The following is a 26,696-nucleotide window of genomic DNA, read 5'->3' as shown; positions in this document are numbered from 1 at the left end:
GCAAGGATCTCATTCAGATTTGACGGAGAAATTAAAAGCTTTACAGACAAGCAAAAGCTAAGAGAATTCAGCACCAGCAAACCAGCTTTACAACAAATGCTAAAGGAACTTCTCTAAGTGGGAAACACAAGAGAAGGAAAAGACCTACAATAATAACCCCAAAACAATTAAGAAAATGGTAATAGGAACACACATATTGATAATTACCTTAACTGTAAATGGATTAAATGCTCCAACCAAAAGACATAGACTGGCTGAATGGATACAAAACCAAAACCCGTATATATGCTGTCTACAAGAGACCCACTTCAGACCTAGGGACACATACAGATTGAAAGTGAGGGGATGGAAAAAGATATTCCATGCAAATGGAAATCAAAAGAAAGCTGCAATAGCAATTCTCATATCAGACAAAATAGACTTTAAAACAGAGACTATTACAAGCGGCAAAGAAGGACACTACATAATAATCAAGGGCTCAATCCAAGAAGAAGATATAACAATTGTAAATATTTATGCACCCAACATAGGAGCACCTCAATATATAAGGTAAATACTAACAGCCATAAAAGGGGAAATTGACAAGAACACATTCATAGTAGGGGACTTTAACACCCCACTTTCACCAATGGACAGATCATCCAAAATGAAAATAAATAAGGAAACACAAGCTTTAAATGATACATTAAACAAGATGGACTTAATGGATATTTATAGGACATTCCATCCAAAAACAACAGAATACACATTCTTCTCAAGTGCTCATGGAACATTCTCCAGGATAGATCATATCTTGGGTCACAAATCAAGCCTTGGTAAATTTAAGAAAATTGAAATCGTATCAAGTATCTTTTCCGACCACAACGCTATGAGACTAGATATCAATTACAGGAAAAAATCTGTAAGAAATACAAACACATGAAGGCTAAACAACACACTACTTAATAACCAAGAGATCACTGAAGAAATCAAAGAGGAAATCAAGAAATACCTAGTGACAAATGACAATGAAAACACGATGATCCAAAACTTACAGGATGCAGCAAAAGCAGTTTTAGAGGGACGTTTATAGCAATACAATCCTACCTCAAGAAAGAAGAAACATCTCAAATAAACAACCTAGCCTTACACCTAAAGCAATTAGAGAAAGAAGAACAAAAAACACCCAAAGTTAGCAGAAGGAAGGAAATCATAAAGATCAGATCAGAAATAAATGAAAAAGAAATGAAGGCAATGATAGCAAAGATCAATAAAACTAAAAGCTGGTTCTTTGAGAAGATAAACAAAATTGATAAACCATTGGCCAGATTTATGAAGAAAAAGGAGAAGACTCAAATCAATAGAATTAGAAATGAAAAAGGAGAAGTAACAACTGACACTTCAGAAATACAAAGGATCATGAGAGATTACTACAAGCAACTAAATGCCAATAAAATGAACAACCTGGAAGAAATGGACAAATTCTTAGAAATGCACAACCTTCCAAGACTGAACCAGTAAGAAATAGAAAATATGAACAGACCACTCACAAGCACTGAAATTGAAACTGTGATTAAAAATCTTCCAACAAACAAAAGCCCAGGACCAGATGGCTTCACAGGTGAATTCTATCAAACATTTGAAGAAGAGCTAACACCTATCCTTCTCAAACTCTTCCAAAATATAGCAGAGGGAGGAACACTCCCAAACCCATTCTACAAGGCCACCATCACTCTGATACCAAAACCAGACAAAGATGTCACAAAGAAAGAAAACTACAGGCCAATATCACTGATGAACATAGATGCAAAAATCCTCAACAAAATACTAGCAAACAGACTCCAACAGCACATTAAAAGGATCATACACTATGATCAAGTGGGGTTTATCCCAGGAATGCAAGGATTCTTCGATATACGCAAATCAATCAACGTGATACACCATATTAACAAATTGAAGGAGAAAAACCATATGATCATCTCAATAGATGCAGAGAAAGCTTTCGACAAAATTCAACACCCATTTATGATAAAAACACTCCAGAAAGTAGGCATAGAGGGAACTTTCCTCAACATAATAAAGGCCATATATGACAAACCCACAGCCAACATCGTCCTCAATGGTGAAAAACTGAAACCATTTCCACTAAGATCAGGAACAAGACAAGGTTGCCCACTCTCACCACTATTATTTAACATAGTTTTGGAAGTTTTAGCCACAGCAACAAGAGAAGAAAAAGAAATAAAAGGAATCCAAATCGGAAAAGAAGAACTAAACCTGTCACTGTTTGCGGATGACATGGTACTATACATAGAGAATCCTAAGGATGCTACCAGAAAACTATTAGAGCTAATCAGTGAATTTGGTAAAGTAGCAGGATACAAAATTAATGCACAGAAATCTCTTGCATTCCTATATACTAATGATGAAAAATCTGAAAGTGAAATTAAGAAAACACTCTCATTTACCATTGCAACAAAAAGAATAAAATATCTAGGAATAAACCTACCTAAGGAGACAAAAGACCTGTATGCAGAAAATTATAAGACACTGATGAAAGAAATTAAAGATGATACAAATAGATGGAGAGATATACCATGTTCTTGGATTGGAAGAATCAACATTGTGAAAATGACTCTACTACCCAAAGCAATTTGCAGATTCAATGCAATCCCTATCAAACTGCCACTGGCATTTTTCACAGAACTAGAGCAAAAAGTTTCACAATTTGTATGGAAACACAAAAGACTCCGAATAGCCCAAGCAATCTTGAGAAAGAAAAACGGAGCTGGAGGAATCAGGCTCCCTGACTTTAGACTATACTACAAAGCTACAGTAATCAAGACAGTATGGTACTGGCACAAAAACAGTAATGTAGATCAACGGAACAGGATAGAAAGCCCAGAGATAAACCCATGCGCTTATGGTCACCTTATCTTTGATAAAGGAGGCAAGAATATACAGTGGAGAAAAGACAGCCTCTTCAATATGTGGTGCTGGGAAAACTGGACAGCTACATGTAAAAGAATGAAATTAGGACACTCCGTAACACCATACACAAAAATAATCTCAAAATGGATTAAAGACCTAAATGTAAGGCCAGACACCATCAAACTCTTAGAGGAAATCATAGGCAGAACACTCTTTGACATAAATCACAGCAAGATCCTTTTTGATCCACCTCCTAGAGAAATGGAAATAAAAACAAAAATAAACAAATTGGACCTAAAGAAACTTCAAAGCTTTTGCACAGCAAAGGAAACCATAAACAAGACGAAAAGACAACCCTCAGAGTGGGAGAAAATATTTGCAAGTGAAACAGCTGACAAAGGATTAATCTCCAAAACATACAAGCAACTCATGCAGCTCAATATCAAAAAAACAAACAACCCAATCCAAAAATGGACAGAAGACCTAAATAGACATTCCTCCAAGAAGATATACAGATTGTGAACAAACACATGAAAGAATGCTCAACATCATTAATCATTAGAGAAATGCAAATCAAAACTACAATGAGATATCATCTCACACCAGTCAGAATTGCCATCATCAAAAAATTTACAAATGATAAATGCTGGAGAGGGCGTGGAGAAAAGGGAACCCTCTTGCACTGTTGGTGGGAATGTAAATTGATACATCCACTATGGAGAACAGTATGGAGGTTCCTTAAAAAACTAAAAATAGAACTACCATACGATCCAGCAATCCCACTATTGGGCATATACCCTGAGAAAACCATAATTCAAAAAGAATCATGTACCACAATGTTCATTGCAGCTCTATTTACAATAGCCAGGATATGGAAGCAACCTAAGTGTCCATCAACAGATGAATGGATAAAGAAGATTTGACACATATATACAATGGAATATTACTCCGCCCTAAAAAGGAATGAAACTGCGCTATTTGTAGTGAGGTGTATAGACCTAGAGACTGTCATACAGAGTGAAGTAAGTCAGAAAGAGAAAATCAAATACCGTATGCTAACATATATATATGGAATCTAAAAAAAAAAGAAAATGGTCAGAAGAACCTAAGGGCAAGACGGGAATAAAGACACAGACCTACTAGAGAATGGACTTGAGGATATGGGGAGTGGGAAGGGTAAGCTGGGACAAAGTGAGAGAGTGGCATGGACATATATACACTACCGAACGTAAAATAGATAGCTAGTGGGAAGCAGCTGCATAGCACAGGGAGATCCGCTCAGTGCTTTGTGACCACCTAGAGGGGTGGGATAGGGAGGGTGAGAGGGAGGGAGATGCAAGAGGGAGGAGATATGGGGACATATGTATATGTATAACTGATTCACTTTGTTATAAAGCAGAAACTGACACACCATTGTAAAGCAATTATACTCTAATAAAGATGTTTAAAAAAAGGCAAAAAAAGAAATAAAACAAAATTAAATTAAATAAAAAAAAAGAGAATCCGAAAAGAATAGATACATGAAAAAAAAAAAAACGAATAAATGAGGGAATATTTTACTACATGCAGCAAGACTGACCAAGGATGGGGGTTTTTTGTTTGTTTGTTTGTTTTCATTTTCTGTTATGAATGTTAAACATTGCTTCAGTTACCATTTTGCTTTATAACAAGTCAATCCAAAATTTAATGACTTAAAACAACATTTATGATGATATCTCACAGCTGTTTGTGTTGACTAGGATTGGCAAGGTAATTTTCACTCAGTGTCCTTCCTGCACATGTAGCTCAGATGGCAAAAATACTCTTTTCATGATGTCATTACAATAATTATAACAAACATAGGTAGTATATTTTCTATGAAAAAAAAGAAAAACAATTGAGGGGATACTTACATTCCTAGATATCAAAATATCAGTCTCTCTTGATTAGATCATTTCCATCGTCACACTAATATACTTAAAAATAAATAATGTACTTTAATTTCCCATTAAAACTACAATATGAACCACAGTAAAACTCATTTCTTTCCTCACAGCCTCCTCTATGAACTTACCCTCTATCTGCTCCCTTACTTTCCTTCATTCCTCTGGTCTCTACTCCCTTCCTAGTCATTCACTCACTCTTCACCCAGGCTGGCCTCCTTGCCCGTTACTCCATGAAAAATGCTTTTGTCAACGTTAGCAGTGACTTGCCCAGTGAATGCTCTTCAGTCCTTATCTTACTTGACTTCCCAGCATCATTCAATGCAATTGATTGAGCCTTTCTTTCTGAAAAAAATCTCCTCTCTTACCTTCAGGTACACACAATTTTCTGGTATTTATTTTCTAATCATCAGTCTCTGCTTCATAATCTCCTTTGCCGGCATCTCCTCCTCTATCAAATGCTAAATGCTGGAGTTCCTAAAGGCTTGGCTCTGGGTGTCTTTCTAACCTCCTTCTGGACTATCCCATTCATGTCCATAGCTTTGACTATCATGTATATTCAGACATGTCCAAAATTTTATAAATGCCACTATCACTTCTGATCCCAGATCCAAATTCACATATTCAGCTGCTTATCTGACAGCTCTATTTAGTAGTTTCAAACTTAACTTGTCTCAAACAGAATTTTTGACTTTCTTTCTCTATCCTTCCAACCTAATCTCTAGCCACTCCTGCCTCCCTCATGGTGCTCTCATCACACTGAATTTGTGGCCGGTCTTTCCCTCTTAGGACACGCAGAACAAGCTGTCCTCTGCCCAACTCCTTCATCTTGGTTGCCTTCTCATCCTTTGGCTCTCAGCTTAAATGCCCCATTCGCAAAGAGCTCTCTCCTTAACTTGCTATTAAGAGAGTGTTCTTGTATTTTTATTTTTTAAATCCCTGCATCCCATTTGTTTCCTCTGATACACTGTTCTACCTTCTGAAGTTATTTTACTTCCTATTTATTAACTATTTCCATCCCTAGAAGGTAATGATAAAGATATCTCTCGCTGTCGTTTTCACCTAGCACTGTAACTACCTTGTCTAAAATGTATTGAATGAATGAACAAATAAAAATCAAAACCTATAGCACTGTGATATTAGCCCAATAGATATAGTACATGTGTTGGACTATACATAGAATATATAAGGTTCGAGCATGACCAGATCCCCAAATACATTCCAGATAGATTAAAATATTTTAAAATGATACTGTTAAGAAAAACTATATTAATAAAAGATGCTGGATATAAAAATGTTGTATAAAAGATGTATAAAAGGAACCAAAGGGGCACTGTCACATATGATTACATAAATAATTTAAATCTTAGAAGTAAAAAGTCAAAAGAGGGAGAAGGAAAAACTGAAAACATATTTACAACCAGTCTGATAATAGAGTTGACTATTATATATATACATTTTAAATTTTGTAATATATATGTATATGTATCCTTTAGGGACCTTTGAGGAGAGCTGATCATCCAGAAACGGTTGTAATGTTTGATGGCATTTTGAATCTCCTCTTTTGAGGAGAAGGTCTGTACCTTTTCATTTATGTGAGGGAAGTTGCATTATGGTTAGCAAAAATATTGCTATTGTTATTTGGAAGTTTAAGTGTCGGATTAGTGACTCTATGATGTAGAGTAGCCACAAGGGTGGGGTGTGATACATAATGCAACTGGCTTATGACACACCCACTCACACTCCCTTGCAGCACATCTTCCTGGAGAAATCAAAGGCAAAAGACTGGAAAGAGAAAAGCTATATTTATCAGATTGCCCTTCAGCTATGGTTGTACCTATGACCTAGGTTTTAGCCAGGTGGGCATTTCCATGGTGGCAGTCATGAGTGAAGAGATGGGATATCCTGGCAAGAATGGTGACAACAGAATCTGATTCTTCTTGGGTTCAAATAGTGGCAACAGTTTCCTTATTTTGTTGCTTCCTGATCATAGGTCGGGGTAATGGCAGTGGCTGCTTCTTTACCTAGAAAATGTTACCATGTGATTCTGGGACTTACTAAAAAGTGATTCTCTATACTTTTACCTCAGTCGTACCAAAGATAAAGGGAACTATATAATAATTTCCCTCAAATTAGCTAAAGTGGATTCTGTTGTTTCTAAGAATGCTGATTAATATACTCTTGCCATGTTTACTGAGCAAATATTTATTGAGTCCCTAGTATGTGCCAAGTAAGACAGCAATTGACAATAAATGTAATAAGTAAATTAGGTAGTGTGTTAGAAAGTGTTAAACTATAAGGAAAAAAATTTAAAAGTAAAGTAGAGAAAGGAGAGAGGGAAATGCAGAGGAGGTAAAAGTGTGGAGAGCAGATTATAATTTTAAAATATATCATCAGAGTAACTTTCATTGCAAAGGAGGGATCGAGCAAATACATGAAAGAAAAAAGAGATTAAATCATTCCAAGCAAAGGAAAGAGCAAGTGCAAAGGCCCTGAGTTGGGCATATGCCTAATGTGTTGGAGAAACAGCAAGAGGTCAGTATAAAGTGAGCAAGGCAGTGAGATCAGAGAAGTAACGGTACACCATCGTAAGAAATTTGGCTATTTCTCTAGTGAAATTGGTAGTCTCTGGAGACTTAAGATGTGTCGCCTTACTTATATTTAAAATCATCTGATTGTTTTGTTGAGAATAGACTGCAGTAGGAAAAGGATAGAAGTCGGAGATGAGTTAGGAACTATTGTGGTAATCCAAGTGAGATAGGATGGTGGCCTCTGTCAAGGTGGGATCTGTGGAGGTGTGGGAGGTGGTGGATCTGGATGCATTCTGATGTTACAGCCAATAGCATTTTCAGAGAGATTGGATATAAGCTGTCAGAGAAAGAGGACATAAGAATGACTTTAAGAGTTTCAGGCCTGAGGAAATTTAAGTGTAAAATTGCCCTCAGTTGAGCTGGGTGGAGTAGTTTATGTCCAATGGCTCTGTCAAGTAGGCAGTCATTGGAATACAGCTGGCATTTAAAGTCTCGAGTCTGGATGAGATCATCAAAGGAGGGAGGGAAGATGGAGAAGGGGTCCAAGACTAAGCCCTGGGAGACTCAGCCATTAGCAGTAGGAGAAGAGGAGCTAACCAAGGAGACAGTAGGAGCAATGGGTGAGGTAGGAGAGGTGTCGCTGAGAGGCTCATGCAGAAAGAGGGGATGAGCACCTGAGCTGAGTGCTATTGCAGAAAGATGAAACTTGAGAATTAGCTATTTTAGTTAATAACTGGGAAGTCATCAGCAACCTTGAAAATAGTCAAAGGAGAGTGGTGGGTAGGGTGGGATTCAGAGAAAATAGGTGGTGAGGAGTTGGAGACACTGAATACAGACAAATTCTCAAGGATTTTTGATACAAAAAAGGGAAAAGGAAATGGGCCAATAACCCACAAAGGCAAAAGTGATTAGTCAGAAAAAGACCAGTGTTCAGGGTTGGAAACTAGATACTGGAATAAGTCTTTTGCTTTAGCTACTCAGCAGGGCTTGCTACAGAGTAGTTATACAAGATGTTGAGCAAAGCTGGGATGGGTGCAGGTACTAAATGGCTGTGTGAGACCCAAGATCACAAGCAGATAGTGGTCAACTTAGTACCTCAGCAGACAGGGACACTTCAGGGACCATTATGGAACTGGATTAGAATGAAAATCAATAAAAATCAATAAAAAATTATCTGACAAATATGAAGCTATTTAAAATAATCAAAGAAAAATATGGTGGTGGCAAGCAAGCTCTATATTTGAACTGAGATTTAACTGAGAGCTTCACCCTAGAAGCTAGCATGTTATAAAGCTCTCACTATCCAAAAATGGGAAGTTCAGAAATTTGTCAAATATACAAGCACACAAAAAGAGTTAAGCAAACAAAAGACACATGTTCTTGTTTAAACAGAATAATATATTCAAATCATTTTAAATAAATTTAAATAATATTTTTAAAATGAAATAATAGTGAGAAAATTGCAAAAAAGCCTAGGTAAAAAATAACAGGTCATTGCAATTAGTTATTCTCCTGTATCTTCCTTCATTTACTAACTCATGTATTCATTTGCTCCTGGACACAATGATCACAAATTTACCGAGTGACCACTGTGTGCTATGCTGGCTGCCTGGGAGAATGCAGACCTCCGCAGCCCATGATTTCTACTCTGGGGGAGCTTGAACAGACTTTGAACATGAAAGCAGCATACCAATACAAATGTTAAATAAAATTACAAGGCAATAAGGCAGTTGATGTTTTAAGACAGCATGTAATAGTTCTCATTTTCCTTTCAAAATATAATATGAATAAACATAAGACTTACCATGGCTCCTTTAGCTCAGCCAGACTTAGGTCATCTTCCCCTCCTTTGCTTCCTAGATGCATAGAACTCTTTATGACACAGATTTAATTTGATAGAGTAATTCTTAAAAGGCTTAATCCTGCTTCTCTCAAACTAAAGTCATTGTACTTAGGCTGCTTGGATGAATTAATTATGGGCAGAGACCAGGATACTAATTAATATCAAAAGTGGAGACATATACATAGAAAACATATGAATTGTGATTTGAAGCTCATTATGACTTTCTCTGTTATCAGTGGTCATGCTGAGTAAAGTTTTTGATCAAGCTTGTTATCTCCAGGAAATAAAAAGTCATGAAGGCATACGAACATGGTTTCGTCCGTGTTTAAGCCTAATCAATCCCTCCTCTAATAAGTTAACATGGACCTAAGGTGCTTCTGTTGTTCACGAGTGAGATTAAAATTTTAACTTCAGAAACCATTAAGTAATAAAAATGCATGGTAAAAGTCAAGCGTTACCACTTTTAAAAAAAAGAGAGAAGAAAAAGAACAAGTTGTAAGTCTGCTAGAAGGAAAAAATGGAAGAAAACAAGCAAAAAACTCAGTTAACCTTAAAATAGTAAAGAGATAAGAGAATTAGTTTTATCTATATAGAATGAATTGGAGGGGACTAGTAAGAAAAGAAATATGAGGTGACAAGCAAGCAAATTCATTTAGTAAACTGTCACTTAATAGTAATTATGTTTTTAAACTAGAGCAGGAATTTGGATAAAAATACTTCTAGTAGTGGACAAAATACATCTTGTTCTTTGGAATTATTTCACATAATTTGTTTACAAATAACACACAAATAAAGATTCAGACAGATTATACTCAGCTTACAAATTATACAGAGATCAACTCATGAACTATTTCCCATGATTTGTACCAGGTGTTTTAACCACTGTTTCTGTAATACTCACAGATAATGCTGAATAGCACTTTATGGAGGTACCATGATAAGAAGGGACAGAGGAAGCCTAAATTTTCTTTTGTGTGTGTGTTTGATAAAAGGGGGTGACTTAAATGATATCCATTTATTCTTTATTTTGACAGTTAGAGCAGCACTATAATGAAATAATTTTAGAAGAAACATTAGCCATTACTGCTAGAAGATTTTTTCCAAAAAAATTTAAAGAGTTAAAACTCAGTAAAATATAGTCCATGTAGCAAAAGAGAATGCAAAGAAAATATCAAGGAAAACAGATGAGGTCCTAAAACATGGATAACTGCTGTGATATAATTTTAAATATAAAATATGGGCTATATTAAAATATAAAATTACCAGAATATTTCTTTACATTTCTATGATGGCATTACAGTGAGTTTTATTTCTTCTTTACACTTACTTGTATTTTATGCATTTTTTAAACTTTTAAAAAACTGAGATATGATTGACATATATTGAGAAGTTATCACCATGATAAGACTGATTAATAATCATCATCACACATAGTTACAAAATTTTTTCTTTATACATATTTTATAATAAGCAAATATTATTATCAGGAAGAAAATCATAAAATACCTGGCCTTTAACTCCAACGAAATAATTAGATTTAGAGTGTTTATTAAGTGAGTAGATTTTATTTTGCTAAAAGGCCAATATTACTGTCCTTACAACACAAAAATAATGGCAAGTGGCAAATACAATTGATGTAGGGCTGTGCAGTTTAATCCCTGTGTTTTTGGTAAGTTGTGACATATCCACTGTAAGTTAAGTTTGGCCCTTCTGAAGGAGTAAAATACATTTGATGGGTCATAACAGCATTGCTCTGGGCATGTGACCAGTAGAGAGTGAAAATCAAACAAGACCTTCCAAGTAGTTCTGCTTTTTACAAAAATACATCTTGTAACAGTTTATTTCTACTTCAATGGAACATACAAATCACGTCTTAAAAGAAAGAGGGAAAAAAAGTCAAATGCTTGGAAAGGCAATTGTGTTAGATGAAGAGAATTGAATCCTCTGCGGATTTTAGAGCATCTTTTAAGTTGGCCTTTTACAATCAGTTTTTGAGAATATTTTTCAGGAAGATGGAGGGGAAGCCTTGCTTTGGTGCCGTGGGGCTGGTGCAAGTCTTGGTTTTCTGGGGGCTGGGCTAATCCAGGAGTCAAGCATGAAGATCCTGTTTGCTCCCAGGGCAGCTTGTTCTCCTCTGACACATCCTTGCCCTTTGAGGAACAGAAGGGAGTAACATGTTTTACCATAATTCCTGGAATCTCTCTGCCTAATGCCTGGGTATCACCATTTCTCAGGCCTCTGGGCAGATGCTGTGTAGCACCCATTAGGAGCATGGTATTGAACTTTCTGCTGCCTAAGGCATTATCAAGGAGTCAGCATCTTTGATTTTCTGTTTTCCTTCTGAACAGTTGGCATAAACATGAGAATAAGCCACAATGTCACTTTGTGCAGCAACAATGACCTCACTCTCGACTTGTCTGCATAACTATGTAAATGCAACTCTTATAATATACATATTTGAAAAACCATAATGAGTCTTATGTGATCTGGACCTGCTTCCCATGAAGCAAATCACTGGAGATATGCAGTGAGGGATGTGTGGGAGAAAATGCTTCTCCAAGTCCCTAAGAATTGAGGCAAAGTATTCTGAATTCCATGAACTAAATAAAGTCTTTGGATGTAGCACCAAGTGGTACATCTATGTGAGCCCCTGAAAATCTTCTTTTGATTAATATCCCCCTTTGGGCCTCGGCCGTGACTCTGGCAGTTCTGTCCCTCCTGCATCATCTCATAAAAAGCCAGCATATTTTAGGTTTATATCAGTGCCTTGTACATACACCACCCAAGTAATGCACACTTAATTCATAGATGTGGCTCTGACAAGTATCAAAGCTTCACACTTTGTTTTAGGTATGTCTAATTCAGCATATTTTTTCATAGTTTTCCTGTGACTTGACTTTGCTAAGTTTGGAGGGGGTATTGAGTGTGGCCTCTGTGGATAGATTAGATAACTGTTAGATCCCTCCCAGCCCCGAGGTTCCATAATTCTATGGCTTGATACTTAACCCACAAATCCCTCAAAATATATTTCAATTGTTTCCTCTTTCTTCCTTAGCTTTCCCCTACTCATCAGTAAATATTTAAGAAATAAATATCATGAAATTTTGCTGTATGTAATAGAGAACCAAAATGACAGTGCTTTAAGTGGATAGAAATAAATTTTTTCTCACGTGGAAGTTAGGATTTAGAGTTCAGGACTGGCGAGGTGGATCATTTGCTGTCTGGAACTCAGGCTACTTTGAGATTTCCACAACGTCATTCTTAGGGAATAATCTTCAATCTTGTGGTCTCAGTGGTACCTCCAGCCACCACATCCATGTTTTAAGCAGGGTGGAGGAAAGGCAGAAGTGGCCTGCATTTGCCTTTAAGGTATGTGTTGGAACTTACTTACATCATTTCCCTAACATCCTATTGATCAGAACTTTCCACAGGGTCACAGCTAGCTGCAAAGAAGGCTGGAAATGTTATCAACTCCCCGCCCCTCTCCCTGCCTTTCTGCTCCCCAAGTAGCCGTGTGTTCAGCTTTAACTGAGGATTTCTATTATTGTTGGCAGAAAGTTAGAAAGCTTATTAAAATATACATAGCACAGTCAGGCACTACACACACACATACACACACACACACATGAGTTTTCATAAAACCTCATCATTTTGAACTCTTTAGCATAGAGAAGAAGATGTATTTTCCAGAAGCCAATTAAAATTTGATTCAGTAACAACCAATTGCATACCTCTTTTGAATCGCAAGTTAACCTAGTGTGTAAGTGCATTAGCTTATGCCTTAGATGGCTATAGTGTTGTCAGTTACCCCTGTGTGATATGAGCAAGTTAATCTCTGGAATTCTCCATTTCCTCACCTGAAAATGGGTATAATATATATAAAATAACTCACAGTACTGTCGCATTTAAATGATACAATTTATATAAATCTCTTAAAATAGTGTTGGATACATAGCAAGTACTCAATAACATTAGTTTAAAATTTTTTTTTAAATTCTTAAGTACTGTGACAATAAAAGTTACATGAGTCACATTCTCTCCACTAAATGACTTATATGGCAGGTCAGATGTACTATGGAGAAGAAAAGAGTGAAAGTAAGTGGCAAGAAACTTTTGTAATTCTTATCTGATTGTATGAGCTTGAGCAAGTTACTTCTCTTAAGTCTGAATTTATTCATTTGAAAAAATGGCAACATTTATAATGTGTCAGTTTCTTGAGTATGACAAAGTACATGATATACTTTGAAAACTCTGTTTTAAGCTTAATAGTAATATAATAGCTGGTATTAACTAGTATTAATTCACGCCTAATTTGTCCTGAGATTTATACACATATTATCTCATTTAACCTGTATAAGAATCCTGTAATATGGTATTATTAATTCCATTTTAGAATGAGAAAAAGGAGCCTTAAACTTCCAAGATCACACAACGATTTGTTGGAGGACCTAAGAATTCAAACCCAGGTATGCTTATCTCTAAAGCCAATATTGTACAATACACTCTACGGTGCTACTAACAATGGAGTGGTTCAGTACACGGGAAAATGTGCTGGGAACAGTGGATGGTTTAATTTAACCAGATCATAGTGAATATAGGGGACTTGTGGAAGTCAAGACTGGAGGGTAGGCTGGAGACACTATTTGGAGAGCTTTCAGTGTAACAGTGATGATTCAATACTTAACTGAGAAAGAAATGAGGAACTATGGAGTATTTTTACGAATATACAAGCTGTGGCTTAGAAAGAGTGGAATAGATGAATTAAAGAAGGAAGAAAGATGAAAAAAAAGCAGGGAGATGACTAAGAGGCTATTTTAATGTTCTGCTGTGGACAAGATCTAGGGCACTGGTCGCGGGAATACATAGTGAGTCTGTGTCTAGGAATGTTGAAGTCCTCACGTATCATTTATTAAGCAGTGTGTTCAAAAGGAAGTCGTTATTGTGCCATTTTAAGACAACCCTCCCATATTAGCAGGAGGGCACCAAAGTTATAACACAATCAGAATTCTGGGTCTGCAAGAGCTCTACCTGAGCCATACCTTTGCCATATTTTCCCTGCTTGTGACTTACCTCTTGTTTTCTCTGGTTTGCTTCAAATCTGTCTCTGACTTTGGCACCTTTAGTTTTTCTGGCCTTTGACCTGTGTGTTGTAAAATGTAGGTATTACTATTATTCAGATATGGTGAGGTCAACAGATAAGGAAAGGATTGCCATTGAAAAGATTTTGTTACTCATGGTATCCAAGTGAAGGGAGCACATCACACCATGCAGGAAGCACCAGAGTTAGTTAGGAGGCAGAGAGAGTGAGGGGAAAATGTGGGCAAGAGCCTTTACTGTGAGGGACTTCCCTGGCAGTTCAGTGGTTAAGACTCCATGCTCCTAATGCAAGGGGGCATGGGTTCCATCCCTGGTCGGGGAACTATGATCCCACATGCTGCATGGTGTAGCCCCCAAAAAAAGAGCCTTTACTGTGGTTTCCACAGGAAAGACAGGACAAGCAGATTTAGGTTTGGCTAGTTTGAATAATTTCAGTGGGCTCTGGGGTGTCAGGGCTCTCTCTAGTTGTCTGGTACCTGGCCCTAGGGTAATTAGCACAGAGGAATTATGGCCCAGGGTGTGAGAGCCCTATAAAGGAGGTGGTTGGGGTGTGAGTTCTGGATACATTGGTTTGCACAAGAAAGGTGGACTTTCAGGCCATTCCTTTACTATTTTAAGAGTTGGCTAAAGGGAGGGACAGTTCCTACAAGGTCTGCAAAACCCCAAGATGTCAAAGCATCAAATACAGAAACTAGAAAGTGTGGTTATTACACTCTGACCCGCTGCTTTTCCTCCTAGCTCATAATAGATCTTTTTATCCTTCCCCCTTTATTTTTTATTTTAATTTTTTAAACATTTATTTATTTATTTATTTATTTATTTATTTATTTATTTATTTATTTATTTATCTTTTGGCTGCATTGGGTCTTAGTTGCAGCACATGGGATCTTTTGTTGTGATACTCAGGCTGTTCGTTGTGGTGCACGGGCTTCTTTCTAGTTGTGGTGCATGGGCTCATTAGTTGTGGCAAGTGGGCTCCAGAGCACAAGGGCTCTGTACTTGTGACGCTAGAGTTCCAGAGCACGTGGGCTCTGTAGTTGTGGCATGCGGGCTCTCTAGTTGCCGTGCACGGGCTTAGTTGCCCCACGGAATATGGGTTCTTAGTTCCCCGACCAGGGATCAAACTGGCGTCCCCTGCATTGCAAGGCCAATTCTTAACCTTCTTGACCTATTTTTTGAGCTTTCTGGCTTAGTGAAAGGCATATATTAATGGGCAGGAGGAAGTGGGGAAAGTAGTTCCAGTGAGCAAGGTCCCAGACCAGCATAATGGCTAAACACTTAGGTCTACAGTGATGAAGACAGTGAGAAGTAGAATTCAGATGTATTCAAAATGGTGTGTCACAATCTGTATGATCTGTGGCACTGGTTAGTAGTTAACATACAGAATTGGTGTATGTTCTATACAATCCTTTATTCAGGAAAGTAATGCTACATTAGAAATTGTGGGGAATACAGTCTATTCTCTACGTTGACACCATATGACTCTGAGTAAGTCACTTTGCTTCAGTGGCTTTCAGTTTTCTCTTTTATAAAGAAGGTATTGGATTAGGTGAGCTGTGAGGTCCTGCTAGCTTCAGCATTCCATATGTTAATGCTAACACAAAAATAAAATTATGAAATACATATGGTGCAGTATTTATAGGCATTTCTTTTCATTTTTAACTTGATATGCTAACCAGACAGACTCTTAGTTTTCAGCTCAAAATATTCTATTACATCCCTCATCCTTCCCTACAAAAGAAGTGCAATGTTAGGGAATTTATTACATATAACATAACATGTGTTTATGGTTCAGTATGAGAGAACCCACTGTTTTTTCCCCCCAGTTTTGGGTAAAAAACAGCAGCTTAATCAGCGATTACGAATTCTAAGCCCAGCTTTCCATTTACAAACAGTGAGGCTGAAAGCTATAAACATTCTGACTTCTGCCTGGGGAAGAGTTGAGTGTTCCAGCAAACGTACATTACACTGGAAAATCCAGGATTCATTTTTAGTGTCTCCGTAACATGCTGTTTCCATAAGTACACCTCAAGTTCGCAGAATGTCCTCAGGATTTGGGGTGGCACTTTTCCTCACAGGATTCACACTGCATCCGTAGAACTGGGCACATTGAAATCAAGTTCTAAGAACTTGTTTGACATTCTCTACTCTTTTTTGGTTGAAACGAGGTGGGAAAATCAGTCTATTGACTTGTAAAGCCTAAGATGTTGATCTTTATTTCAAATTTTTGTTTTTATAAAGCACTTGACACATGTATTTACATCTTGAGTGAGGAAAGGGAGGGCTGCTTATTTTCACTGGCTCAGTAGCAATCTTTAAATTCTTATTATAATCTCAATGGTCAAAACAGGGGAAGGCAAGTGGTAGCTTGTGAATGGTGGTAATGAGGAGAAGTAGAAGGAGGGAAGAAGGGAGCCTAGTTGAATTCTCAAGTACTACTTATTTGGTAATGTTTTCTTAACTTGGATTATAGGAAAGCTCAATAATATTGCTCTTATACTTGTAAATTGTTAAGAGAATGTCTTGAAGGTCAAGTGTTCAGAAATGCAAAGCAACAGATTTTAATGATAGACTTTTCTGTATGAACAGTATGGTCCCATGTTTCTCAGCACCTCTAGGTCAGGGGTGATGTTCCAAGGATTTTTTGAAGATAGAGAATAAACATGCCCATTTCCCCAGAACATCAGTTTTTACTTGTTTATTAAAATAAACGTTATGAAAATAAAAGTGTCTATATTTAAAGTAAAACAAAAAATTGAATAAAATTTCCACTAATGAGAGGCCTTTCTGGTTACACCCCCTCACCTGAGGGTCATTACAGTCCAGCCATACCTGGGTATCTGTGGGGGGGTTGCTTCCAGGACCCCCATGAACACCAAGATCCATTGATGCTCAAGTCCCTTACATAAAATGGTGTAGTGTTTGCATACAACTTACACACACCTTCCTGTATACTTTAAATCATCTCTAGATTTCTTATAATACTTAACACAATGTAAATTCTGTGTGAATAGTTGTAAATACAACATAAACGCTGTTTAAATAACTGCAGGCACACAGCAAATTCAAATTTTGCTTTATGGAACTTTCTGGAATTTTTTGCCCAAATATTTTTGATCTGGGGTTGATTGACTCCAAGGATATGGAACCCATGGATAGAGAGGGCCTACTGTATTTATTCTTCTCTGTTGATAGTGTAAGAGTCACCAATCTAGACTATCCCTTTTACTTTAGAGTTTAGGAAACTGTGCCACAGAGATGTTAAGTTGCCATGGCAACCCAGATCTGCAAATTCTGATACTATTCATTCATTTGTTCAATAAATATTAAGCGTCCACTCACTATGTTCAAGGTACTCTTATTTGGTTTTGCTGTCAGACAGGCTCTACCCTCCTGATACCATGATGACAGAACCATGCTCCAGACCTTACAATATCTCATTTTCATATCTAACATGAGAAACAAAAATCTGTTTTCCACAAATAACAGGAGGATTTTATTGCATTGTATCAGGCCTGATTGGTTCATGTGCTTATTACAAAACCAATCACTTTCTGGGGGATTGTAATGCTTTGATTGGCTTATGCCAGGTCAAGTGTTGCATCTCTTCCTGGTAGGGGGGAACTCATTCACAACGCCTGGTCAGAAAATAGAGGACAGATTGGTTGCCCTGAAGGAAAAATGTGTTTTGATTACGAAGGGAAGAGTGACTAGATTCTAGGTGTCAAAAATACGAGGGACGCAACAATAATACTCCTATAACAATAATGATGATGATTACTTTTATAATTTAAAGAGTTTAGTTTTTCGTACTACTATGGCAGAGGTTGTAATTTGGCAGCCTTTGGGCCAAATTTAGCCTGAATAGTGTTCTTAAAAATAAGTTTGAATGGCTTTAGAGGAAGCATGCTTCCACAATTCACTCCTTGCTGTCTTTTGCTTCATTCACACATATTACTTATGACCTATGACTCCATTAAAGAGGGACTCTAGGGACTCTTAAAGATCATAATTAACTAATAATTATTTTAAGAATGGGTATCATCCTATATAAATAAACATGATACTTTCTGTTACCTTAAGTGAGTTGCTAATAACCTCTTGCCTTTCCATGACGTTTTATGTATCATTATTTTGAAATTTAGCACAAGTTAGCAAATGGATCCATGGGAAAGGCCCAAATTTTGTACCAGAACACTTTCTCATCACCCATATGTTCACTCCTCATAACTTTGACAGTTTTTCAAGCAGTCTGTCCCTTTCTGCCACTTCTCATTAACTTTGAGTAAACAGAGACTGTGCCTGGAATAGCTCACAGGTAGGGTCTTTCTCCGAGCAATATTATTCAGTGTCACACAGACTATAAGCCTAGTAGAATGTGAACTCCATGTGAGCAGGAACTTTCTTCTGTACACCATTCATTCTTCAGCTCCTGGAATAGGATCAGGCATAAAGCAAGTACTCAATATTTACTAAGATGAATGAATGAGCGACATGTACCTCGTATATGAGGCCAGAGTAAATAATGTGGAGATAGTTGTCTTTCCTTCTTTGTTTATCTTCTTCTCAGTGTAAGAACTTGACATTGTTGTCTTCCTTGTTTATTTTCCTCTCCTGCTAGCAGGAGTCTTAGAAAGAACTAACTTCTGTTCTTGTACCATACCAGTGATTTCCAGTGTACACTTGGGCCAGTCTGGGTTAGTCAGGGGAGGGTGAATGTCATCAAAGAGAACTGTGTTGATGCCGAAGGATATTGTACCACACTGCAGACAGAAGTTTTATTGCAAAATTCTGATATTATGGGGTGCACTAAGACCAAGACCAGAGGAAGTGGTGTCTTGTACATATTTACAGTTGCCTATGTGTTGAATAATTTCACCCTGTGTAAAAAAAGATATGTGTTTATGAAGCTGGGACTTATATACTAGAAGCTGGACTTCCAGGTAAAGACCTTATTATTTCAAACACTTCATTTCCATCTGTATAATCCTGGTGTGGATTTGGGGGTTCAGAAGCTTATTCTCTTCTCTATCTTGGACAGTGTGACTGGTCTCTCTGCCCTGTACCCTGCTGGTGCTCTCTTTGTTTTGTAACTTTTATATCAGTAAATTCTGTCCAATTTAACAAAGTTGTGCTATGTTTGGTAGTTCCATCAAGCCAAGCCTAAAATTGACATTTAATGCAGTGGTTATATAGTCTGGCTGTGTTGATCAGCTTAGATGGTGATAAGCTTCTTCCTTTTTATGTTCAAGCAATATGAGAAGGACTTAAATCATATAATGGTTGATGTAGACTGAAATCAGAAATACTCTGAATGAGTTTCTCATTTATAGACAAAGGAATCAAGGTTAAGTGACAGAAGAAATTCAAACTGGCCTTTCTAATTCTCTAATATAGTAATATACTGAATAGTTAAAGTAGAAAATTCATATATACTTTAAATATGATGAGACAATCATTCAGTTTTAGTTTGGCAATTAACACAAAGTTACTGCTCTTAGAATATACATTTTCTTCTAAAGATACCATAATGCTTTTTATATTTTAATGGTAATCTTGAGGGAAAAAAAGGACATGTCTTTTAGTTTGTTTATAACCACAATATCCAAGTAATGATACTTTAAGGGAAACAAAGACAAAGATAATTGACCACAGAATTGAATACAGAATTCCTTTCTGATAAAACAAAGCCACTTTTTTGGATTAGTGGGAAAAGAAGTAACAAAACAGTTTGTGTCTCTGGCTATTATATTCTTTTAATTTAAACATTCAGTGACTTCCTGCTCCAGTGAAAGTACTAACAAACACCATGTTGAGGTTAGTTGTACAGTGAATCAAACTCTAAAGAAACCAAGAGGAAGGGGACTGTTTGGATCAATCACGTGTGGATATAAAATGTGGTATAAAAATAGCTTTTAAGAAAAATATTTGATAAATACAGCAGATGTTTATAAAACTGAGTTTTTAATATACTTTCAAACCAAAGCACACTTTCATTTCTTTCTATAAAACAAAGGCTTCGCCTCCAAGTTGAAGCTATAATTATGTATTTGCAAGGAGGAAATACAATCCAGGTTTCTGAATAATGCGATTTTTAAATCCAATTTACAGAAATGAGTATGACTACCAATTAACAATTGACTGAGCTCCCACTAAGTGCAAAGAAATGACCTAGATTTCTGGGCATCTTTTGTTGGTTGTTATCTCCAAAAGAAGTATTCACCTCTAGTTTAAAAATTTATCAAAGAATGGAAACAAATGGGGTCACTTCTGTGACGGGCCGCCTCTAACTTCAGCATCTGAGTTTGCTTTCAAGCTAATCATGGGTTCTGCCTGCAGTGGGTTGGGTGGGGAGTGAGGAAGGGCTGTGGGTTGTGGGGACTATGGAGATTGTGGGAAGATAAATGCACAGAAAGGCAAGAAAGAGTTCCACAAAATTAGAGCTGGCAATGACATGAGTTGGTAAAATGGGAGATCTCTCCTGGCATGTGTGTTTTCTTCCACCATGCCTTGGTCTGGGCTTTGCACTCTCATCATTCCCACACGGCGTTGGATGCCTGGCCCTCACTTTAAGAAAAATCCTGATTCAAGGGAAATTCTAGATGAGCTTTGATGTTCTGAGTACATGGCTGATACTTTTTGTCCTACTGTCCTTCCCTTCATGTTGAGTATTTCCTCTGCATGTAGGTGTGGTTGAGAAGCGAGATGTCCAACAAGACACCAAATGTGTGTGGCTGAGAATGCTACTTTGTTCAGGGCTGGTTTTAGGTAGTGCCTTTTCAACTTGGTGTTTAAAGACATTTAACAATTTGACAAAAAGTGAGAAGTTTTGGCAATACTTTTATTGTTTTCAGATATCTAATTGTAGTTCATTTGTAGACCAAATACCTGCATGGTGGTCTGTATTTGCTCCCTGTCCTTTCATATGGTTTCGAGTAATTCAATATATGTAATTTTCAACTCACTATTGCCTCTTAAGTCTTTACTTTCATCATTCAGTGTAGAATAGATACTCTCCAACTTCACCATTCCCATCCAAGTAATGTAAGCACTTGTAAATATTGCTTGTAAAAAAAAATTAAAAATTTTAGACCTATTCTATTTGCTCAACTTGACTTGCATTTAACTCTAGCCTAAGATAGAAACCAGGTTCTCAAGGGCTAGTATCTTTTGCAGTTGTTGATATCTATGCCCCAAATTTGATTGTGGATCAAGAGAGTCAGATAAATTTGGATGTTAGTAATGGGAAAATTTGAGGGTAGCATTCATTCAACATTCTCAGCACAGCATAATCAGGGAAGAAATCCCTTTGTTCTCTTGGGGGAATTTCTCAACTTCCTTTCCCAGTTCACAGAGTTATGAGTCAAAGCATAAAAGAATATTCTAACTTGGCTCCATCTGTGGCCCTTGCCTATGTTCCCAGCTTTCTCTCCACTGAAATTAAGATGTCATTCTAAGAATTATGTTTGTTGCAGATTATTTTTCTCTCACCAAGAACTACGCATAAGCCCTCTTTTTTAGTTGTGCCATCTGTATTTTCCTCTCAATATCGTCAGTTTCTGATAATGCCCAATTGCATACAAATTACTATTTGATTGAGGATACAGTGGTTTTTGCATAAGTGGCAGAACTACAGTTCTGTGTAACATCCAGCTCAAGCTGCATTTCCTCCTAGAAACTTTGGCCAGCACAGAGAGCTATTCTTTTGATGCAATTAATACACATATCAAAAAAAGGGAGCATTTTCTTCTGAACACACACAAATATTACTACATAGCCCATCACTTAAAATAGTACTAATAAAATAGTTTAAGCCAAAACATCATTAGTAAAGCAATGTATTTTAGAAGAACAAAGAAACAAGAGATGATTTCAATTGAGAAGTCTTCATTGAAAGATAGGATTTTTAACAGGGCATTGAAAAAAAAATAGCATTTTACCAGAAAGAGAAGAAGTAGAAGAAACTTCTGGACATAGTGCATAAAGATATATGATGTTTTAGGGAATTGGGGACACTACAGAGAGCCTGAGCATACGTCAGTGATAGAGAGTGGTATGGTTATAATGGGAGAGGAAGGCCAGAGCAAAATCTCTGTGGAAGATTTTGAATGCCATGCTACAGAGTTTGAAACTTAGACAATGGAAAAAATCTTTAAGATTTTGTTAACAGAGAGTGACAACTTTTTTGTTTTTGGTAAATAACTTTGCCGAAAACAGGTGACACATTCAAATCAGGTAATTGAAGAAAAGTTTAATACAGAGATTCTGTAAAAGGTGTTGGCAGAATTTATGAAAATCAAAAGAAATACAGCCTCTAGGACTTGAAACTGGGGTTAAGGTCAGGGTTTTACCCTCCACAGCTCTAAATGATACAATCTGGAGAGAGAGAGGTGTATAGAGAGGGCCACCTGATGGAATCAAAGACATCAGGCCAATACAAAATCTGGGTTCACTCTCCGCCTACTCTGAACTCCTACCAGCATTTCCCATTGGTCAAAACCAACAGAAAGCTAAAGGACAAGAACTCTCGTTGATGTATTCCACATACTTCAGCTTCCAGGGGGACAGATCAATGTGGAGAAGTGTGAAGAGTAGATTTGAAGTGACAAATGGGAGAGTCAGCAGAGCTGCAATTTGAAAAGTAGTTTGGGATGGCAAGAGAATGAGGAGGGCAGTCAAGGAAATGAAAGAAATTATTGTAGTAGTCCAGGCAAAGATCGTGAGTCTGACACAGAGCAGCATTAGTAACAATGGAAGAGACAGGAAGGGCAGGATAGATGGTATATGGAGATAAACTTACCAAGACTTAACAATAGTTTGCATGTAGGGGGGGAAAGAGAGGAACAGAACAAAGATGACTGGTGGGTATACTCTTTCCTTTCCCCAAAATACAGGTTACAGAAGAAAGGATCAGGGACAAAAATGAGTTTAAGTGGGGTTCAGTGAAAATTGAACATTTGTCTCTGGGCTTGGGAAAAGAGATCAGAGCTGGAGAGGTATATTTAAGCATAATTTACTCCAGAGTTGACAGCTGAACTATGTGAATATTGTCCAGGGAGATAACTTAGAAATGTGAATCAGGCCAAGCATAGGACATCGGAGAATGCCAGCATGTAAGGGGGCAGTAATATGAATTGGTTGAGGAAGCCAACAAACAGTCATCAGAAAGTATGGGAGCAAAGCAGGCAGATACCGAGGCAGGAGCCAAGGGGTGACAAAAATTTCAACCATCAAAAGTCATAACTTTTATACATGCTTTATAGTTAGAGAAGGCTTGGGGAGAAGATTCAGCCTTGTTTTCTTCAGTGTAGAATTCTGGATGACTTTGCTAGTTATGATTATGTGATATTTCTCTTTGGAGAGTAGGCAGTAATTCAATTTCTTGAATAAGTTTCTATTGAGCATGTACTTTGCATTGAGCTCTGAGATAAGCAATACTGATGATATAGAATTGATTTGAAATACACTGTTGCTCTCCAGGGACTTATAATCTTGTTGAAATAGCAGAAGGCAGTATATATATATACAGTATATATATATATATTTTTTATATATATATATAATATAAGGCTAAATTGAATTGTTTTAAATGATAAAATATATGGCCCAGAGAATTCTATTGTTGGTCAGAAAAAGGGAGAGACTTGTTTTACTTGGACATGTAACAAAATATGCATCAGGATCTCTAGCTTCCTGTTCACCAGAATATATTAAGACCACCACAGAGAAATACTGCTGACATTACTTTTGTGTGACAGTGGTTTCTTTTCCACTACAAAATTTGAAAAGGCTAAGTTGAAGTGTGAGTTAACAATAGAACTGCTTGTGATGAGTAAAATGTGAAGGAGAAACTTGGACAGAGACAGGCATATGGGGAGAACTCCATGTGAAGATTGGAGGTATGCAGCCACAAGCCAAAGAACTACCAGAAGCCAGGATAGAAGCCTGGAACAGAGCCTTAGAGCCTTCGGAGGGAGCTGTCCCTGCTGACACCTTGATCTCAGACTTCTAGCCTCCAGGACTGAGAGGTTCAATTTCTGTGGTTATAGGTACTCAGTTTGCAGTACTCCGTTACTTTGTTACAGCAGCCCTAGCAAACTAATGCACATCTTATCCACATCGAGAATTTCAACTGCCATTATAAGCCTACCGTTTTCCAGGGAGGAGATTTCCAAAGTGTGTGCCTCTGAACACTGGTCCCTGGAGAGGCTCCATGGAGAAGTGCATTATGGCTACATATCTGGAGCTCTGCAACACATTGTAAAAAATTGTCTCTCAGTAATCCTGCAACCACGAGGCCAGAATTCCTCCCATAATTGACTAAAGAACATTTTTCATTATAACATGTCTTGAGACTTTTGTTCTGGAGATATGCAGCTCTAGTGAAATGAACTGCAGCCTTTCAAATTTATTGTCATTTGATTAAAAAAACCTCCTATTACAAACCAGATGATGTCATAAATATGTTTTAAATTAACATTGTTTTAAGAATTTGGAAAAAACTAACACTCTTTGTAATAACCTGTAATGCTTTTGCATTTCCCCAAGCACATTTTGCTAACTGCTGCTTTAGAGACATCTTGACAAACATCATTTCCAATGTGGCAGGCTGTGTTCTAAAGCACGGAATTACATTTTTGGATCTCCAAAAAACACAATGACTTTTACTTAAAGAGTGGCTTGTCTCAATTTATCTCTGTAAATAAATTAAATAATTGAAATAATTTGAGGTGAACACATTAGCCTAATAATTGCAGTTCTCCACCGAATTTTCTTTTATAAACACTGCTTTAAAATAAGCATATTATTGGGAGGAACTCAAATGTCAAGTTTTCCTTTCTTCAGGGTAGCACCAATCTCTTGCTAGTTTTTGCCCATCATAATTCTGATAAACATCAAGTTATTTTCTTGGGAACATTTCCTTTTATTTTCAACAAGAGGACATTTCCCCTAATCAGCATCTTAGAAGTCATCCAGTTCTGCTTAGACTTAATTGGTGATCATTTTATTTTGCACTCATTTTACACAGTTACATTTTTCTGTCTTATTTTCAGTGTTTTTGGTTTGGTTGTTTTATGTGTATATGAGCTATCTGTTATATTCTATCTGCTTGAATTTATTGCTAATTTGCTCCATTGCCCTATACTGATGGTATGGCAACTGAATGGACTGCTCTACAAGTGTTTCTTCAGCCACAAAGATACAACTTTAGGACAGAATAAACAGGTAAACACGACCACATAGACACTGAGCAATAATAATCAGTCCTTAAATCAGGGTTTACTCCTTTAAGACATAACCTTTTCCATTGTGTTGTAATAGTACTTTGTGAGAAATTTTTGTACTGGAAATATTAGGAGACGCCCATAGCTTTGAATACTTTGTACTTCATATGAAGGCTTTGGCTCATGAAGTCAGCAGAGTTGGGTTTACTGAAGGAAAATTACTATTCATCACCCCATTATTTTCTAGCTGAGTGAGGTAGCTTTAAAAGAAGTCTGGCATTGCCTCACACATAGTGAAAGAAAGCCAGCAAGGACAGAAAATAATTTCCAACTCTCTGCCATGACCCTGTGGGTCTCATGTCTGTAAATATGGATGTTTCAAAGCCAATAAAAACAAATATATAAAACTCTTGGTCTTTTATGCATTAGTACTATGGACTATTGTTAAGGAAGAAAGAGCATAGCAAACTAGGCTTGTGGTAAATTTTATCACTAAAGGTTCTGACTCTAAGGTCTAGTATTTTGTTAACCAAACATCTTTAGACTAAATATTCCTTCCTAATCATTATGTTCTGCCCACAATGAAGTTGCTTTGCCCTTTCCCAATCTAGACATTATTCAAGGGCTGTAGTGTGTAAGAGCATTTATCATTTTGCTCTTTTAGCACAGAGGTGACTTTAGCCATGTCTGTACTACTTGGGGGTTTCATTTTGTGTGTTTTGAGTTTCCTGAGTCTCTTATGTTCTTTAAGCCCTTCTTTGTTTGCTTTGCTACTGGGCCAAAATTTTAGACTGCAACTGTTTCTAACTCAGTTGGCCAGGGACTTGGCAGCATTTGAAGGTCAACCTTCTCAACCTCCAACTGACCCCACATAGTTTTCACATTCTCCCATTGAGTGGCCAGAGGCTTTGGGGCTGCATGTGATGGACTGAGAAAGCAGGAACCTCATGTTGCCCATGGATTCATGTCCCTGTCTTTGTTGATAGAAATGAATTCAGCATCTTCTTCACATTGCTAACCTAATTTCTTTCAAAGAAATATGCAGTACCTTGTTATAATGCTGGGCAGATTACTTAGCTTTTGTTTTGTAGAGGGCAGTGAGCAATCTGGATGAATTTTACAAGGGATGTGTGTTTATGGATGTGCATGTAGGTGTGTCTCTGTGTGT

At 37.2% G+C, this 26,696-nt stretch overlaps 1 protein-coding gene across 6 annotated transcripts in view; it reads left to right on the top strand.

The window, feature by feature from the left end:
* The window catches only part of LOC309647875 (uncharacterized protein), a 420,689-nt gene that overhangs the window by 289,441 nt on the left and 104,552 nt on the right, over window positions 1–26,696 (top strand). For 4 of the 6 annotated variants that reach the window (XR_014256334.1, XR_014256335.1, XR_014256336.1 and 1 more), the window contains one exon: window positions 13,600–13,672. The exons of 1 other annotated variant lie outside the window; for it this stretch is intronic. Coding sequence is in view for 1 of the 5 variants with exons in the window: in XM_082435781.1 (XP_082291907.1) it covers window positions 13,600–13,672 (73 nt within the window). In the remaining 4 variants the exon portion in view is untranslated. Of the gene's footprint in view, window positions 1–13,599; window positions 15,485–26,696 lie in introns of those variants that run through there. One more of the 6 variants, XR_014256338.1, reaches the window with a different exon arrangement.

Source organism: Balaenoptera physalus, assembly GCF_965194825.1.
Source record: "Balaenoptera physalus genome assembly, chromosome: 18".
Classification (NCBI taxonomy): domain Eukaryota; kingdom Metazoa; phylum Chordata; class Mammalia; order Artiodactyla; family Balaenopteridae; genus Balaenoptera; species Balaenoptera physalus.
Note: the sequence above shows the minus strand (reverse complement) of the source record. Positions and strands in the feature narration are given on the sequence as shown.